Source organism: Gasterosteus aculeatus, chromosome 12 (genome assembly GCF_964276395.1).
Source record: "Gasterosteus aculeatus chromosome 12, fGasAcu3.hap1.1, whole genome shotgun sequence".
NCBI classification, from domain to species: domain Eukaryota; kingdom Metazoa; phylum Chordata; class Actinopteri; order Perciformes; family Gasterosteidae; genus Gasterosteus; species Gasterosteus aculeatus.
Genome location: NC_135700.1, coordinates 20,052,267 through 20,070,325, shown reverse-complemented (window position 1 = coordinate 20,070,325; position 18,059 = coordinate 20,052,267). Strand labels below are relative to the sequence as shown.

Sequence of the window (18,059 nt, the reverse complement as noted above, 5' to 3'; positions counted from 1 at the left end):
TGAGAGGCTGCACTGCATGTGCGTAAGAACAGTTCGGTTGTATATTTGGTTATTTTAACATGTACTGTAGCTCAATGGGGATTGATTTGCTTTTGATTAACATTTGAGGGACATTTTCAGAACATTTTATTGTACGTGTAGCACATTTTAAGAGTTGAGATCACTTTGTTCACACAGCGTATCCTGACATTTGTGCCAGTTTTTCTGAAAGAATCGTCATGCAACAGTAAATCAGAGCTCACTGTCATCACTCTTGTGGACGTGCACTGCTGTGGTTTTAAGAATACAAACTTAAAATGTTGGCCCTGAAAAGAGACAAGCTGAATAAGAAACCCAACCCCAAAAACAATGTCAAAAAATAAACAAAGAAACTGAATGCCATGTGAGTCACTTCCAGGCAAAAACTCAATACAGACAGCACACACACACACACACACACACACACTAATCAGCTGTCCTTCACTTTTGCATCTGCGGTGTTAATTAGTGAAAATGATAAGCAGGCAGCAACCGCGGTCAGAATTGATTCCCCCCCCTCAAGCGAAAGGCCAAATGAGATTCCTTCTGGGCCAGAGCTCGTTTGGGACCCATCTGAAGGTCTCCTTAATCTTCTCATAGCTACTGGCTTTAGTGGAGCCATAACCACAACACCGAGTCACTCAACTGACGGTCAGCTTCTGAGAGGAACGTCTGTGTCATGTGTTATGACAGAAGTAAACGAGTGCCTGTATTTAGTCTTTTATTGTCATAACCCTCATTAGAAAAAGGCTTTTCAAGTTCATGGATTTGTGGACTCACACACCGTACGCACACACACGCACACACAACCGAGAGTTTATCTAAATAAGGATTTCTCAGAACACCGAGCAAGAACACATAATAATCTCACTTTTTCTCATGTCTATTTGCATCCACAACTTAGTCTGTCACTTATTCGCGTTAGTGTCAGCCAATCATCGTGCAGATGTCACACGGAGGTGAATCCGGGCTCGTCCGTGTGACGCATGCGTGGCTTGTTGCTTTTGGACGAGTAGAGCGCTAAAGTCTGTAGCGTCAGTGCTGCTCAATCTCTGTCGTGCCTCCCTCTCTGTCTCATTGTAAGGATGGATGGATTTTTAATGGCGGAGCTGGAAGAAGTGGAGCAGAACTGGAAAACAGGAGCTGATGTTGGAGGAAGAACAGACGCGTTACTCCTGTGAATTCCCAATAGCGGCTAACTCGCCAGGAAGTTTATTCCCCCCCCAACCACTGTGGTTAACCTCATAGCGTGCAAAGTGATAAGGCAATGATCTATTTTATGGTTTTCCTGCATTTCTCCTCACCTTCATGCTGCACCGCTCAACGCCGTTGGCTGTTGTAGAAGGGTCAGACTTGTTTTGGGCTCTCATGAAAGTGCTCCATCACCTGAGAAGACGTTTATCGGGCGAGACAAAGATGGATGAATTGGGGTTGATGGCGTGTGGAGAGCAGGTGTTGTCTAGGAGAAACAACCTGGTGGATACATATATGTGGGTGCGTGTGTCCAACAGAGACGCTGTGAGGCAACATGCATGCAACAGTCCACGCCACAGGCCAGAGGAAATCACTTCTTAGCTCAGTTATGTCCTGAACTGGCCTGGTTTATAACCAAAGGTGTGCTGCCGTCATCCCTTCAGCAAAACAAACCGCCGAACATGTGTTTCTGTTTACCTGTGACATCTGCTCCACTGGATAAGTCATGAAAAAACACTTGCAACATTTATCTTACTGCTATTGTGCCTAGCAACAAATGGCAAACATTGAAAACAGTTGACATGTTTTGAGTAATGGGTTAGATCAATCAATGAATCAATGTTTCTGAAATGTTCCCTCTTCCCTTTACATAGTTACATCAGATGGTGTACAATTAACAAGGAACAGATGGGAGGAAATGTGCTTTATCACACTGATTAAGTGCAAATCAGTAGGTTGTGATGGGACTTACTTGGAGTTTGGCTTTCTTGAAGAAATTGTATCTTCTTGATTCTTGTTGTAGTCTGTAGTGGTTGAAAGCATTTATTATAACTATAAAAGCATCAGCTAAATGAAAAATGTTAAATGTAAACGTAAGGTGTCCAATGTGGACAGACATACAGGTTTAGGGTTTTCTCTTTGCAAGTCAAAGGTCTAGAGGTCAGAGAACCTCAGAGGAGATACTATCGTCCCAAAAAAATGATCTCACTTCGCAGAACCCCTCGTAGAGACGCCTTAGTTGCCTGTCTTTCTGGTATGCTTTTTAACATTAACATTGTTCCTTTATTTAGGAAGACGACACGCTATAACACTGAAAAAACTGTATACACAGTCCGGGCCAAATGGAGGGAGAGCATGAGTTTACAGATTTGTCCTTCCCACAGGGCCGAGGGGCCTGTTTCAAAATGTGCTTTCACTCAGCTCATATCTTCAGTTGCGTGAGAGATTTCCATATCTCACACACTTGTAAATCACAATCGAACAGTAGTAACTCAAAGAATGAGCTCCGAACACGTCTGCTTTCAATTTGGGCCCCAAGGTCGTGCCAAGACTGGGGCGGGTCCCCGAGACCACCCCTCAGCACCCATTTACTGGCCTCCCGTCACCTCCGGGGTCCGAGGGCTGCAGGAACACCTGCCTTCTCCCGTCACACCAGGGCGCACACCTCACACCTATGCAGCTGAGGGTGGTGGAGGTGTGAGAAAGTGTGTAGTTGGAGTAAGTGGGGGGGGGGCTTCACATGCTGGAAGATTTAGACCCCATTAAAGCAAAGTGAATGTTCTCGGAATATGTATTATTTTATTTATGTGCACGAAAAAGGACACCGCTAAAATGAACCAGAAAAATAAGATCACAAAAGTCATCTTTTTTTCTTTCTTTTATTATTTCACCTCATGCACGGCTGTAAATATTTTGCATTTTTACAATGCATTTAAGATAACAACAGACTGAACATTTTAATAGACTTTTAATAAAAAAAAATTCAAATGCACAGTCGAACAAAAGCAAAGAGATTTCACTTGCCAGTTGCACTATGAAGGCTCATAAATGTTGGCCCTATTAGAACTTTACAATCACACATTTGGTGCGAGTCTCTTTCTTCTGGGAAATTGGACACCCAAATTGGATGCCTGTTAACTTTGCATGTTCTTCAAACACTACAGGTTTCCATATCTCGGGGGATCTTGCTGTTGCGTGTTGCACAGACAGAGGTGGCTCTGGTTGGATGCAGAGGATTGCACAGATACTGGTGTCACATCGGGGTGCAGACAAGCAGGATGTATGATCTAATCATACATTACAGCGTTTTATCTTTTTACCAGGGAACAAAGAAATCGTCTTGGCCAGTTCGGTCGTGTTCATTGGAATGTGTACGAGTACAATAGTCTCTGGTTGGCCGAGCGGTTTAAGGTGCCGGCCTTTTCTGTCTCTACTATAAGCTATTTAAAACGAGAGCAAAACCAACAAACCATCATGATGCGCTAACTCTTTGGCAGATTGGTCGTTGCTGAGCTATAACCATTATAAATTGTGCCGATATTGGCACAATTAGTTTAGTGTAGTAAAGATCGGAGGCTTCGTTATAACAGGGCTTTGACCTGTGATAGAAAAGGCTTACGGATGTGCATTAAAATAGATTAAAGAGTGAACCAACTACATTGTCAGTAACTACACATCCTTGTGCTGAACTGGATGAAACAGAAGTCATATAAGGGCATAATAAAGAAAAAATAAAAGAAAGTCATTAAAATACTTCATTCCTCTTCTTCAGTTGTCCAGTAGCAACATCGCGTTGGAATCGTGTCTTGCGAAAACAAGATCTTGGGCAGGAAACCACAAGGGTAAAACTACATAAAAACAAGAGTCTGTTTGAGTAAACATGGTTCTGTGGTCTGGGTGAAACACAGAATAAGGACATATGGGATATGAGGGGAGTGGGGGCGGGGGCGCGCTTGTTGAAGCAATCGGGATAACGTGAGATTACGCGCGACTATGTTCGCGTATTCGTAGATAACCTGTAATAGCTAAAATGATCACCAGCGGAAGGCTGATAGCAAGCAGTAACAAAACAAACTCGCGCTCCGTCTGTGCGGCCATTGAGGGGCGGGAGTCTCACTGGGAACAGCGTGACAGAATTTTCTAAGAACCTGAATGATTAGCTTACTTTGGAGCTAAGTGGGAACAGAGGGTGGTGAACCCATGTTTGCTTTCCATTTTCGGATCTGGCACAGAGTCGGCCCACCTTGGAGGATCTGAAAACCATTATCCGGGGCCGTTGGTCAAAAGTGCAGACCGTATAGTGTATCGCAGCCGAGAGACGCAGCCAACGAGGATGCAGACGGAGAGAGAGGGGGGAGGGGGGGGTATCGCGGATGAGATATCGTGCGAGAGGAGGGGGAATTGAGAAGCACGCCTTCCTGCGCTGACATCTCAATTGCTGCCAGCTCCCCATGTCGTCCATGTGATGTGTGTTTGGTTTCACAGAGACAAAGGCTTCCTCGCAATGGGATGCAATTCAGAGCGTCCGCTTGTCCATCTGAAGTTACCTTCACAGTTGTCTGACACACCACCTCTTGCATGCAACAGAAGATTAGGTAGAGACAGGCCTGCAGATGGGTTCCCCACCCCCCTATTGTCTCTTCCACACGCACCCCTTGAACATGCTTAGAGAGAGGTCACGCACACTGAGACAACATCAATCGCTCTCTCGTAAGGCTCCGAGGGAGCTGCTGACTGATTCCTTTTAAAAGGAGCTGGTAGTAAATATAGACTGCGGCTGAATGGAGATCTGTGAGTGTGACCTGATGGGATCTTCTTTATTGTGTGCTGTATTTGGGTGGTTCCAGAAATGGGTTTACTTTATGTGTGTGTGTGTCTCGAAAACCAGACAAATGGAGTCATTGTGACATTGTGTCAGTCAGCTAATTCCTTGAATAAAATGAATAATAAATAACATTTCTTGGGTGTTATACAGCAGGTTTTCTTCTATATATTAATCTGGGGTCATATGCAATTTTTTTATATTTTTTAACTTTTTAAATATTTTTTTACCCATATTTTACCCATAGCCTTATTCTACTAACCCATAGCATTAGCATTTTATATAATTACTTGTGCACTGCTGTCTTGTTGTCTATTGTTACACTGTCTACTGTCACGCACCAACCGCCAAGTCATATTCCTTGTCTGAATGACATATTTTGGCAATAAAGGTTTCCTGATTCCTAATTCCTGGTTCCTGATATTAGTGGAAATAAATAATATGAGAAAGAAAAGGTCTACACTTTGTTTTAGAATCACTGAGTTAAGACAATATTAAAGCTCTACAATTGTACATGTGCTTGTGTCTTTGACACCTTCTTTCTTTCTGTATTTATTTCATCCAGCTGGAAAACAAAGGCAAAAAAATCCCAGGGAATGACTCACATAAAAGAATCAGTTGTTCGATGGATGTCAAATAATTAGACATTCTAATAATAAGAAATAAGAAATTGCATCTATATTATTATTGCCGTTTGGGGTTTATAAATCCATCTTAGTTTACTATTGATCCTTGTGTGGCCACTTTTGTGCTATAAAAATACACTTTATTACTCATTAATTTGTGGCAACGCACAGCTGTGTGTGTATCGGTCTGTTAGCCAAACACACCACAAACTGTACACAGAGAGATACACGCCGTGTTTTCACCCGCAGCCCAAAATGTCGTCCACTTTGCGGCAGCAGAATGCGAGATTAGCCGCGGACAGGCATCGCGACGCACACTTACTCACTATGGAGTCATGCACACGTGTGCGAATAACGTATGTAATAGCTGGTTGCTGTCGGGTGTCGTCATTTCGTCAGAAATCATACATTAATCTCATGGATCCAATTGTTCTTGGTATTTGTTTTGTATTATTATTAGATTTAATAATGGAACAATAGAATAATAATCTGAATGTTCCCAATTTCAATTGATTATATTCTCTGGAAATCCTCTTGATACTCAAGAATATTGTCAAAGTATTCTCCCAGGAGAGTTGTTGGGAGAGTAGGTAAAATTTTAGATCATTAAATGAGATCATCTTAAAGTAATTACACAATAATGACCGATCCTCAGCAGGCCGCCTCGGCCTCTCACGCTAACGCTGTGATGTCAAAGGATTGTTTTTTTGCCGACTTTTGGACAATAACAGACTTTGGATAAGATAACAGACGGCCATTACCAAAAAGAAAGGAAAAGGGTGGTTAACGGTACTTTATTAAATTCTTTAATTCCATAAACGAGCAACGAGTTGAACAAATCCGTCTCTCCCAAAAAAGAAAACAGCAAGTGCGAAGCAGTCTCCAAAATGTATTCTTTTTCTTTTTCTTTTAACTGACCACCTGCAACCTGCATGTGTCAAACTAGTGCCAGTTAAGACGTAAAGTAAATGGAAGCCAGACCTGTGCTTTGGGGTGTAGTGAGTTGTAAGGGAGAAGTGTAATGGGAACGTTGCACACTCCCTCTGCACTGTACACAACAGTCATTAGGAAACCCATCTGCTCAATGCTCGCATGCTAAGCGGTAATTTTCAGGCTCTGGTGTGTGTGTCTGTGTTTCTGTGTGTTTGCGTGCACGCGTGTGTGATTGTGAGAGGCCACTAGTGGTGGGCTCTGAGCTGAAGAGATGCGTGTGCATGTGCATGTAATGTGTGTGTCTGTGTGTGTGTTTCTGCTATTATCTGGATGTCATCATAACCAATCAGGGCCTGATACCATCTTCCCCCCTCCAACTCCCTGATCCTCTCCCCAGCCAGAGTCACGAGAGCCGAGCGTCTCCTTTGACCACACACACACACACATGTGCACCCGCACGTGCACGAGCAGACACGTAGACACAGCATCACGGTTCCACATTTTGTAGGTAAACATCTCCAGATTGATGAAGCAGGATGGAATTCCCGCCGTTGTGGGAAGCGTGCCCAGAACCATTTGTAAACCCTCTTCTCCGCCGCCTCCTAACTCTTTACAGATTGTAAAACTCTGGACTTCTGGGTCCTCGACCCTTCTCTCGGTGGGTCGGGAGTCGTGAAAAACCTGGAGGAAAAAAAAAAAACACAGTCACGCAACATTTTGTTTCCATTGATCTCTCTGGGGCTGAAACCTCACTTGTTCTGAGAACATACGCACACTCCGTCGTGTCGCTTCTGTGTAAATATGTGGTCGTCAGACTCCAACGCAGCCTAGACGGGTTACACGTAGACAACACTGCGGAGGATAAGGAATAACGTTGTTGTGTTATATGTTACGCATTATGCTCGTTACTTTACCCCAGGGGGCGAAAAGTGCTGTTCCCCCCTTTTACGAGCCCAAGAGTCTGAAGTCCGATGGAAGCGCTGGCAGTCGGCCAGCTTTTGCCATGGACACGGCTAAAACTGAGCCACATGCCTCATCCAAATCATACAACATACATTGTAATAACATGTGTTTTATTATACTTAGCACGAATGTTTTAGTTTTAGGAAAAGGTCCGCACGCAAAGCGCCATGCAGATGGGCCGCCGGGCCCTATTACCCCAAACACTACACCGGGCCTCGGGTTCGGTCTCAATCAAACTCCAGCCATAGGAACTGACTCCTGTGGGACCACAGAATGAGAAAAACACTCCATGCCGAACTGATGTTTTCTCACTCCCCTCCTCACTGGAGCCTGAAGTGTTGCAAATGTGGTCTCGATGTGGGTTTAACGATGTTCTTCTTAAACGTGTCTGTTTACCACGATCTGTGACGGACTCGTTTCTGCGAGTTGATGTTGGGTAAAGTGCTGACGGCTGTGTGGATCACCTCCACAGCGGCGCGCTGTCTTGTGTGAGCAGCGATTTCGTCAAATGTGTGGGAACTGGAAGGTGGCGGCGGACTTCAGGGAGGTTGTGCCAAACACAACTCGCATCCGAGCACTGACGCGCCGACCAACAGTCAGCGGCAAATGGGCCCTTGCAAAATGGAACGACGATGGCTTTTGAATGGCCATCAATCTGCGCGGAGATGGTTCTGTCCCTCTCAAGTGCCTTTCCTCGAACTGGAATGTGTTGGGGGCAGGCAGAGACGGATAAGGTAGATGAAAGTAATCTCTCCGTGGGGACCCTGATATCATGGAATGGAAAGTCACCACATGTGACCGATTGGAACATCTCAGCTACCAGCTCACAATATGGGCGAGTTAATAGTTGAGGAATAAACAAAGTAAATCCTAACGGATGAACGTGAGGGCTTTTATTTGATCCGGGGGAATGCTCATAGACTTAAACCTTTGGCATAACAAGATCAGACACATGGGGATCCAACAGACTCTCTGGTGTATACGTGAAGTTTGCATTCAGTCGCTATAACGTCGGTGTTCTTGCAAGTTGACCGCATTCAACTGTGCACTTATTGTTTTAAGAAAACTTTTGGGGCTTTCTACGATTTGTCCTTTTGAGATATTTCCTTCCCCTGTTTGGTTACAAGGTCCAAGAAAGGTTTTAAGTAAGTAAAGTAAACTATATCTTTTTCATGCTAAGCGGTGGATCACATAAGTTGACTTACTCACTGATCCTAATCTAAACATGGATTTAAAGTCAGTTGATCACATTATTTAAAATACTGCTGATAATAGCTTTGTTTTTTCTTAATTTGTAGTATTTTTCCACAATGTGAAACGGTTTACCAAAAAATAACACACTATGCAACGTGAGACTGGACTAAAAAGGACAGAACCAGAAATATCACTAACAAATGGAGACAAAGGAAAAGCTGTTCTTGTTTATGCTCCTGGGAAACCTCACAGAAAAACATATAAATTACCACAATGATGCTTCCATTGCAAATCTTCACACGGCTCCGAAAACCTTTCTGCAGGCGGAAAAGCATAATATAATATGAACGACTGTGCAGTTTGTGAGATTCACCTCAGCAAAAAAAACATTCAGTCGTTTGGTTATTGGCAATCGAACCATATACACAAAATCTTCGAGGTTCCATTTGCATGAAGAGAAAGAGACCCTGAAGAAGACAATAACCCATCAATAACAGGCATGCGCAGAACTTTCAGAATTGGATACGGTACTTGATATTTATTTACACCATTAGCAGGAGATATATCTGCACGCCTTTCAACAGTGGCAGAGTTCTGCACAAGTGGAGGTTTTATTACTTCTGACAAGCACTTTCCCAGCTGTGGCTCCATTGAGCCCGGCTGTCAGCTCGAGGCCATAAATCACCCCGCTTGCTCTGACAGGTCAAAACTGTGACAACAGAAGGTAACCGTATCGCTTCAGCCCCACTTTGTGTGAGCCTGTGTCAAGTCCCCCGAAAAACGAAGGATTCGACACCGCCTCGTCTTACTGGACCCATCTAAAGGCTCGCGCCTCGTCTGCTTCACTGCCGCTGAACAAGGTCCTGTTGCTCTGCGTGAACGTTAAGTTGGAAACCACAAGTCTGGGCATTTGAATGTGAAATACATGAAGCATTAGAGGAGGAGGAGGAGGAAAACGAAGAGGGCCCAACAGATGACGGCCCCAGCCGACACTACGCGTCCGGCCCCCGACCGCAACGCTGGACTCGCTTTTGTCCCGCATCTGTTTTTAATTTCATCTTCGGAGAAGAAGAATAAAAACAGCGTAGCTTCGAGCTGTTAGCCCACCATCCCACTGTCTGGAGTAGACGGGGGGTCGAAAGGGGGGTCATATGGCCGTGTGTGGGTGGGATGTTCTGGCTCAACGTTGTCACTTTAGGTCTTGAAACAACAATAAATTCTCACCCAATGTCCTTGTAATGTACCCGATCGATAGGGCATAGGGAAAATTGCTCTGCAAAAAAAGTTTGCAGGTCCCATATTGTTGTAAAAAGTGAGATAACTACGTGTTTTTGACATGTGCCTTCTTTTTTACATAGCAGGTGTCACTGTGTATAAAGCAATGGATATGGAAACGCTCAATCCATGGATTGTTACGCAGCCCAGGTGTGCTGAGAGGCCGTAAGAGGAAATATGTTTTTCCTTTTAAGGAATTTTACTTAACAGAAACCACGGATACGTCTGACATCACACTCGCTAAAGGAGTAGTTCAACAAAATCACGCTTTGTTGCAATTACCTCCTTGAGTCTTGCTGTTATTGTTAGAAATAGTCTTATCACATAACGCACGTTGCACCAAGAAACAAATACAATATGACGTTAAATAACTTGAGAGGTGCTCGTAGAAAGACATTATTACTCAGCCTGGCTGGTCCCTCAGGTTTTTTGTCTTTAGAACAAGCAATCTTATTAGCAAAACTAATCACCAAAGAGTGAATTTTCCCTTCAATGTCTAAATGTATATTTTCAAATAGTTTGTTGGCTTTTTTCTTGTGTTTTCTTATATTTCTTTCGATCAAACCACAAAGCAGAGGCCCAGATGAGCTCAGTCTTGTCTGATCTTCCTGGGTAGTGTTTCTCGGACCTCCCATGCGTCGATGATACGCAACCCTATTCCAACACCCTCACACTCCCACCCACGCACGCCACTCAAGGGGTCCACCGCACACAAACCGCAGCACGCTCGCGTGTGATACAGATGGGGGGGGCGCGGACTTGGCTCCGGAGGCTGTTCGGCTCTCGTGAGTTTGGCTTTCATCTGAAATAACAGCCCCGCTGGATGCAAGTTGTTGCGTAAAATTGAGACACGCTTCTACATACCTTGTAAAAATGAAAACAGCAAAAAAAAAGAAGAACGAGGAGAGAAAAACAAACAGGCTTGTCACGCATCTTGCACAAGTTGAGGAGTGAGAGCAGCTACGACGACCTAAGGCCGGGTTTGCACGAGGTCGGCAGCCCCAGATTCTCGGGCCGTTCAAAATGATGGGCCATGATTAAGCAGGTGTGTACATTAGAGCATAAATATTTATGCATAAAAATATATATTCTCGATATGAATACCCACGTGTGTGTGTAGGTGCTTGCATTTGTTTGCACGTGTGACTAATGATCTGCAAGGGAGTTGGCAGCAGCGCACCATGGGTAGGCGCCCTTGTGTTAGCACTTTAGCGGGAGGAACCTGAGTATACAAGCGGGCGGCCTGCTGAGAGAGGTGCACACGCTCCAGCTGCCAGATGCCATGCTGGAGATCTATTAAAGCCTCCTCTCGTGTTTATGGAACTGTCCGAAATGAGATTATGTTTACTCTATTAAGGCTATTAGGTTAGACATAACACAGTTTTTGGCAACCAAAGATTACACGGCTTATAAATCCCAGTGTATACATTGACGCCAAGGGAATAATGTCAACGTACAAATTTGATCAAATTAATCACCAAAGATGATCCCAAAGGAGAAGGGCCGCTGTGAGGTGTTTATAAGGCTTAATATGGCACTGTTGGATCTCTAAATAAGGATGGTAGGTTTAAATGACACGGTTCAACGTGATGAACTCGTGTTTATCACGCCTTCCCCCTGACTCAGTCGGATAAATACAAGGCTTTTTTTTCCCTCAAGGTTGGTGCCTGCGATGGAGTTTTATTAATGTTCGCCCTCCAAGTACCAGAGTATTGTCCCACCACAGCTGGGAAATGGCTTCTTTCAAGATCGCCAAACGTGTTGACGGTGTGTTTCAGGTACGTGAAGAAGCCTCATGCCATGTAATTTGTGAGGTTTGATGTGGGGGCGTTGTGATGACAAATCTAGGTGTTTGAGCACTCCCTGCGTGTCTTTTGTGTCAAATCCACAGCTCTCCTGAGGCGGGTGATTCCGGCCGAGGAGTCTTTGTGATGAGGCGAACACAGCTGAGTTAATGAAAGGTCGACAGCCTCTACGCACGCACCACCGCTGCATCTCCTGAATGGAACACCTTGGTGTGCTGGGCCATATGCACGCACACACAGGTCACCATCCCGATGGCGATGGAGGGCAATAAGAAGATTTTTGGCACAGTGAAGCTTTGGTTAAAATATGCAATAACTCGTTAAGGGAAATCCGATAAAACAAGCGAGGAAACTGCACAGTATATCCCACATACCTCAAAGGCGATAAGCTAAAGATAATGTTAAGGCTTTTAAGGTTATAGCTCAGTCGGTGAATACATTTTCTTCCCAGCATCAGTGTTGGTGACTATGGTAAATATTACGTCCAAACTGACTGCAAAGGATGAAGGACATTCGTTTTTCACACACTTTTTAAAAATAGGAATTGAGAATCGTTCACAAGGTTCGATGTGGAACGACTCCCCGAGTGAGGCGGAGAATATGGAGAGGGAAGTATTGCTGCCAATGGTCTCTCCATGTGGACTGTTGAAAGAACAGTCACGATATGCTTTGAAATATGAGTGTGACTCATCTGGCTGGCTGAAATCTGATGCACACCTGGAGTTCATGGGATCTTCTCAGTGATGGAAATTAGCAAGTTACATTTATTCATGCAATATGTACGAGTACAATTTTTATGTACTTGTTCCTTTACCATTGTTATGTGTACTTAACATTTTAAAGAGGAATAACGTATTTGTCTTGTTGTTGTTTTTTACATTTTCTTTGCAGATAAATACTTTGCGTATGTGAAAGTAATCTCATCAAATATGGTTAACTACAGGTTAAAAGAAATCAATGTAATATGATGTAACTGATATCAGCTCCACTCAATCAACAATAACGTTGTTTTTTTCTTCTTTTTCATATTTTAATTGCGAATATGGTGCACTTGGATACAAGGGTGTTGTTAGTGTAGTGGTGTTTGTTTTTTAAAACTGTATTAATGTTTTAAATGTAACGTGTATCTTAGCTGGAGCTACAGTGTCTTGATAGCTGATGTTCACACTGTAAAACCTCATATTTAATTTACAGATTCTGAATCCGAGAGTTAGTCATCAATGTCGTTGCAGTAAAAGAAAAAAAAAGAATTTGAAATATTACAGTGGATGCACCTCCAATGGAGCCATTGATACACTTTATAACCCAAGTACCTTCGACCATCCCGTGCATACGCCGACCAGAAGACCGAAGCCCTGCGTGTTTCTGAGGCGATCCGACAGCGCCATCTTTAGACGCGGACCGGGCCGTCGCGTCTCGCCACCCCACCTCGCCGTCGCTGCAAAACACGGCACAGGCCGGACTACCGACTGTCCCCGGATAAGACCAAGGAAGACCACCAAGATGTCGGACATGGAGGACGATTTCATGTGCGACGACGAAGAAGATTACGACCTGGTATCTGTAACTGAAATTTTTTACTTTGTGCATTATACTCTAACCGTTTGTCCGTTGAGCGCGTACAGCGTAGGGTCGGCAGTGCGGGCTAGCTAATGTTAGCTGTTTAGCTAGCTTGTTGGCTAATACCAAGCTGACAGCGGATGACAAACGTTAGCTTCCAGGCCGGCTAATGACCGTTGGTTTTAGCCACTAGCTTTAGTGCAGTTGGCTAATACTAATGCACATTAACCATCGTGGATAGCTAACTCTAGCTATACGCGTTCAGCTGCCATCGCGTTTGAATCGCCGGCATCAAGAGCAAACCACCCCGCTAGATAGCACGCCACGGTGTTAGCTAACGTTAGCTCACGGCACATTTGACGGTGAACCGTAACGTTATATCCAGGGGCAACCGGTTTCCCCCCCTGATTTGTGTTGGTTAGCAAAACATTTCGGGAGTATTTCTGTCAGGCAGCGTGCAACTTGAATGTCCGACTGGTTGTTATGATTTGGACTTTGATATGATTATGTGCTTACATTTAGGAATACTCAGAGGACAGTAACTCAGAACCGAACGTGGACCTGGAGAACCAGTACTACAACTCTAAAGCCTTGAAGGAGGATGATCCCAAAGCCGCACTCAGCAGCTTCCAGAAGGTGAAGTTGTACTGAATCAAAGCAAGCTGTGCTTGTTTTTAATTATGCAAAAGCCCAATATTTACATCCATTTGTCGGCGTTTTCTGTTCAGGTATTAGAACTAGAGGGAGAAAAAGGAGAATGGGGATTCAAAGCATTGAAACAGATGATCAAAATCAACTTCAAGCTGGTAGGCTCTGCAAGATACGCCATCATTTTTTGAAACCTTCCATACCAGTCGGGAGTTTTGAGAGGTTGTTTTCTTTATGTCTCAACCCTGTAGACAAACTTCCCAGAGATGATGAACAGGTACAAACAGCTCCTTACATACATCAGAAGTGCCGTCACCAGGAACTACTCCGAGAAGTCCATCAACTCTATTCTGGACTATATCTCTACCTCCAAACAGGTAAGGACAGACAATATGCGACGGGATAATACAATTGTCAGTAATTGACGTTCTAAATCTGTCTTCCTGAAATTTATTTGTGTTCTTGCTAGATGGACTTACTACAGGAGTTCTACGAAACCACATTGGAGGCTTTGAAAGACGCAAAAAATGACAGACTGTGGTTTAAAACTAACACAAAGGTATAAAAAAGGTTTCTCACTGATTCCATGTGGCCATGAACCACAATTTCCTTGTAAAAAGATCTTAAAATTGTTTTTGTTCTTCTGCAGTTGGGGAAGCTTTACTTGGAGAGGGAAGAATATGGGAAACTGCAGAAGATCCTGAGGCAACTTCACCAGTCATGTCAGGTAGTAAGCGAATCCTTTAATACCTTTTTTTGTCTGTCTGTGCAAGAATATGTTTGGGGGGGTTTCTATTGATACAAAAATATGCAACGCTAAATGTGTGTATATAGATTTGAACACAATATTGATCCAATAAGTGGTTGTTTTAAACAACAGACAGACGACGGAGAGGATGACCTGAAGAAAGGCACGCAGCTGTTGGAGATTTATGCTCTGGAGATCCAGATGTACACGGCACAAAAAAACAACAAGAAATTAAAAGCACTGTATGAGCAGTCACTTCATATTAAATCCGCCATTCCTCACCCGCTCATAATGGGAGTTATCCGAGGTAATGTTGGTGCACATATCTCCTTCCTTCCTTCTTAACACTGTATTTTTGCTTTGTGTAAAGCGATACTGTCACACTGAAAACGAATGACCTGTGCTCGTTTGCCCCTGACCAGAGTGTGGTGGGAAGATGCATTTGAGAGAGGGCGAGTTTGAGAAAGCTCACACCGACTTCTTTGAGGCCTTTAAAAACTATGATGAGTCTGGCAGCCCAAGAAGGACGACGTGCCTGAAGTACCTGGTCCTAGCCAACATGCTGATGAAGTCGGGAATAAACCCCTTTGACTCACAAGAGGTATGAAAATCATTTTACTGTTGGAAATGTTTAATTTTAACAACCCTCCACACACTGTATGTAAGAATATGAAACGTAAGACAGAGACTTCTAGTTGCCACATTCTTTTGTTTAGGTGGCAGTTTATGTTTGCTGAGCCAGAAGGTCTATATAATAATTTACTGTATTAATTGTTGTGCCAAATCGGATGACCTTTGCTTTAAGTTTGAATTCCAGATGTAATATTTAATGTTTTTTCCCCCCCAGGCCAAACCATACAAAAATGACCCGGAAATTCTAGCGATGACAAACTTAGTCAGGTAAGCATACATTAATGTATTTTTTGGTCCTTAAACAGAAGTCTTACTTTATGGCATTGGGCATTATTCATAACATTTTACTCACCAAACTAATTCAGAGTTCCGTACCATCTTGATGGCCAGAGCTTTACTTTACTTTATTCAAATGCACCTTAGGTGCGGCCAGAAAACCTTCTGCACACTTTACATTCACTTGACTGTTTTTTGCATCTTCATCTATAACAACACAGTTGGTGTGTAAAATGTTTTTGTTGAATCTGAATCTATAGATTTGGAGTGCTGCTGCTGATGAAAGTCTTTAAATGTATTGTTATCTTTTGGACCCAGATGGTTTTACTGTTACTTTTACTTTACTTTACAGACGTGCTTCTCATTCTTCGTTTCCCAGTTTCATTCTAATCGTTGCAATTTGATGTTCAGAGTAATTAATGGGTCCCTTTTTCTTCTTGGTAAATAAAAGAATACATTAACAATAGTGGCCTTCATCTAACCTACACATCAGATCCCTCTGCACATTATTTGTATAAAGTATGTAATCTGATTCATGTCTTTCTAAGACTTTTTGCTTGCTGGTGCTTCCTTGTCTGCCCTTCTTTGTTACCACTAGTAACTGGCACGTACCCAATTCGACTCCGTTTCCATGCATTTATTCAACACTTTTATTGAAAAAACAAAAGACTAACAACGGACATCCCAAACTGTAATCAGAATAGTGTTTAGAAAAAAATGGAATACTTTGAAATGTGTTGGACGGTTATCAGGATGAGTTGTGTTTCGGGTCACGGAAACACATTGTATGTGGTGTAAAAACAATAATTGTTGTTCCTCCGCAGCGCCTACCAGAACAATGACATCACTGAATTTGAGAAAATCTTGAAAACGAATCACAGTAACATAATGGACGACCCCTTCATTAGAGAGCACATAGAAGGTGAGTGGCGAACGTGACTGCAGACCATGTGCGTCATAGGTGTGTTTAGAAACAACGTGATAAGATGTATCTTTGTGTGTTTCAGAGCTCCTGCGGAACATTAGAACTCAAGTGCTTATCAAACTCATCAAACCGTACACGAGAATACACATCCCTTTCATATCTAAGGTAAATGATCCCAGCGTAACCTGTTGACCGTCTGTTATCTTCCCTCTGTTGATTGTTTTTTCTTAATACTATTGGACAAACATTTGCACAGATGTGACTGACGTTCTTTGGCTTTGTGTTGATGATGAGAAAAGTATAATTTGAAGAAAGCTGTTATTGCCGTTTCAAGACGTTCACTCTTAATTATTGGTGTGCTCTGTTGTTTACATACTTAGGCATGGTAGACTTTCTCAACATCAATAATAATTTAAAACCAGATCGGTGGCTTCTGTTCCTCCAATGTGAAGTCGTACTAGTTGATGTAGGTCTTTACAGATGTGAGGATGACTCTTCTTTCTGCTCTTCCGTTACAGGAGCTGAACATTGACGTGTGTGATGTGGAGAGTTTGCTGGTGCAGTGCATCTTGGACAAGTAAGTTTCTCCCGCATGCTCTTGCTGAGAAGTCAAAAAGATAAAAAGTTTGCTTCCCGTAAATAAGTTGTTCCTCATTCATTGAATTCTTTTGTAAGAGTCAGGCGGTATGAGTTGACGGTTATTAAAGCTTGTGCTAGATGATTGTCATAATTCTCATTCTCTGGAATAATTTACCGTCAAGTGGCAGGGGAGAACATCAGATTATTCTGATGTTCAGAGGGAAACATCTATACTAAAAACTTTTATATTGCTGCCATCATTCTCTATTGTGTTAGAAATTCTTTTTTGGTCATTTTTATTAATGTAAAAAAAAAAAAGTTTAGGAAACCGTAGACATGTCTCGGTAAAGTCTGCAGTACCACGCAACTATTAGAAACTGTTCAAGTTTCAGTTATTATATACGTGGCTTGAATTCTTAATTTTATTTATCCATCTTTTTCAGCACAATCCATGGCCGAATTGACCAAGTGAACCAGCTACTAGAATTGGACTACCAGAAGAGAGGAGGGGCTCGCTACACAGCATTAGACAAATGGACAAATCAGCTGAACTCTCTCAACCAAGCCATTGTTAGCAAGCTCACATGATGGCATGTAAAATCAAGAGACAAGGAAAATGGCACGTATGAGTACATCCACAAAGTATGCTGCTGTGCTTCTTCAAGTAAATCGTCCGAGACAAGATGCACAGCACAGGTTTTGAGAATGCCATCAACTTAAAGAAGACTCCAGGAACCCCGAGAGCGTGTTCAAAGTGTTGTTTTGTTGTGACGAGAGGAAATCACTGGCACTTATTTTTCTGTTTTTTATGTTCCTGGTTGGCAGATTCTTCCACGTGCAACACTCAAATGCTACAGTTGTTTAAAAAGAAAAGAAAAAAAAAGTCCAAAATGTGTATGAACACTTGTACACAATATTTTAATGTATACTGTTGCCTGTTGGTAATAAACAGATGTCTCTCACCACTGAAAGGATTCTGTTGAATTTGACCAGCTACAGTATAAACTCTTGACTGGTGAGGAGGCATCGAATAAAGGTGTTTTTAATTGTAACAAATGAGACGCGAATCCCTCATTCTTGT

At 42.9% G+C, this 18,059-nt stretch overlaps 1 protein-coding gene and 2 long non-coding RNA genes across 4 annotated transcripts; 2 read left to right on the top strand and 1 right to left on the bottom strand.

Moving 5' to 3' along the window:
* Window positions 1-6,320: 6,320 nt before the first annotated feature.
* On the bottom strand, window positions 6,321-13,485 carry LOC120810807 (uncharacterized). The gene is made up of 2 exons (XR_013451613.1): window positions 12,923-13,485; window positions 6,321-7,053 (listed from the first exon to the last, which is right to left on the bottom strand). It is a non-coding gene; the product is annotated as an uncharacterized LOC120810807 (long non-coding RNA).
* On the top strand, window positions 10,725-12,463 carry LOC144385363 (uncharacterized). The gene is made up of 3 exons (XR_013451614.1): window positions 10,725-10,849; window positions 11,464-11,582; window positions 11,696-12,463. It is a non-coding gene; the product is annotated as an uncharacterized LOC144385363 (long non-coding RNA).
* Window positions 12,975-18,034, top strand: cops2 (COP9 signalosome subunit 2). 2 transcript variants are annotated; one of them, XM_040198948.2, is made up of 13 exons: window positions 12,975-13,166; window positions 13,692-13,805; window positions 13,898-13,975; window positions 14,069-14,194; window positions 14,287-14,376; window positions 14,467-14,544; window positions 14,698-14,872; window positions 14,988-15,166; window positions 15,413-15,465; window positions 16,299-16,396; window positions 16,482-16,564; window positions 16,918-16,976; window positions 17,422-18,034. In XM_040198948.2, exons 1-13 carry the CDS (start codon window positions 13,113-13,115, stop codon window positions 17,564-17,566), a joined length of 1,332 nt encoding a protein of 443 aa, XP_040054882.1. In that variant the 5' UTR covers window positions 12,975-13,112; the 3' UTR covers window positions 17,567-18,034. The 2 variants fall into 2 exon arrangements, with proteins under 2 accessions (XP_040054882.1, XP_040054866.1); XM_040198932.2 differs by having other exon boundaries at window positions 13,008-13,172.
* Window positions 18,035-18,059: the final 25 nt, after the last annotated feature.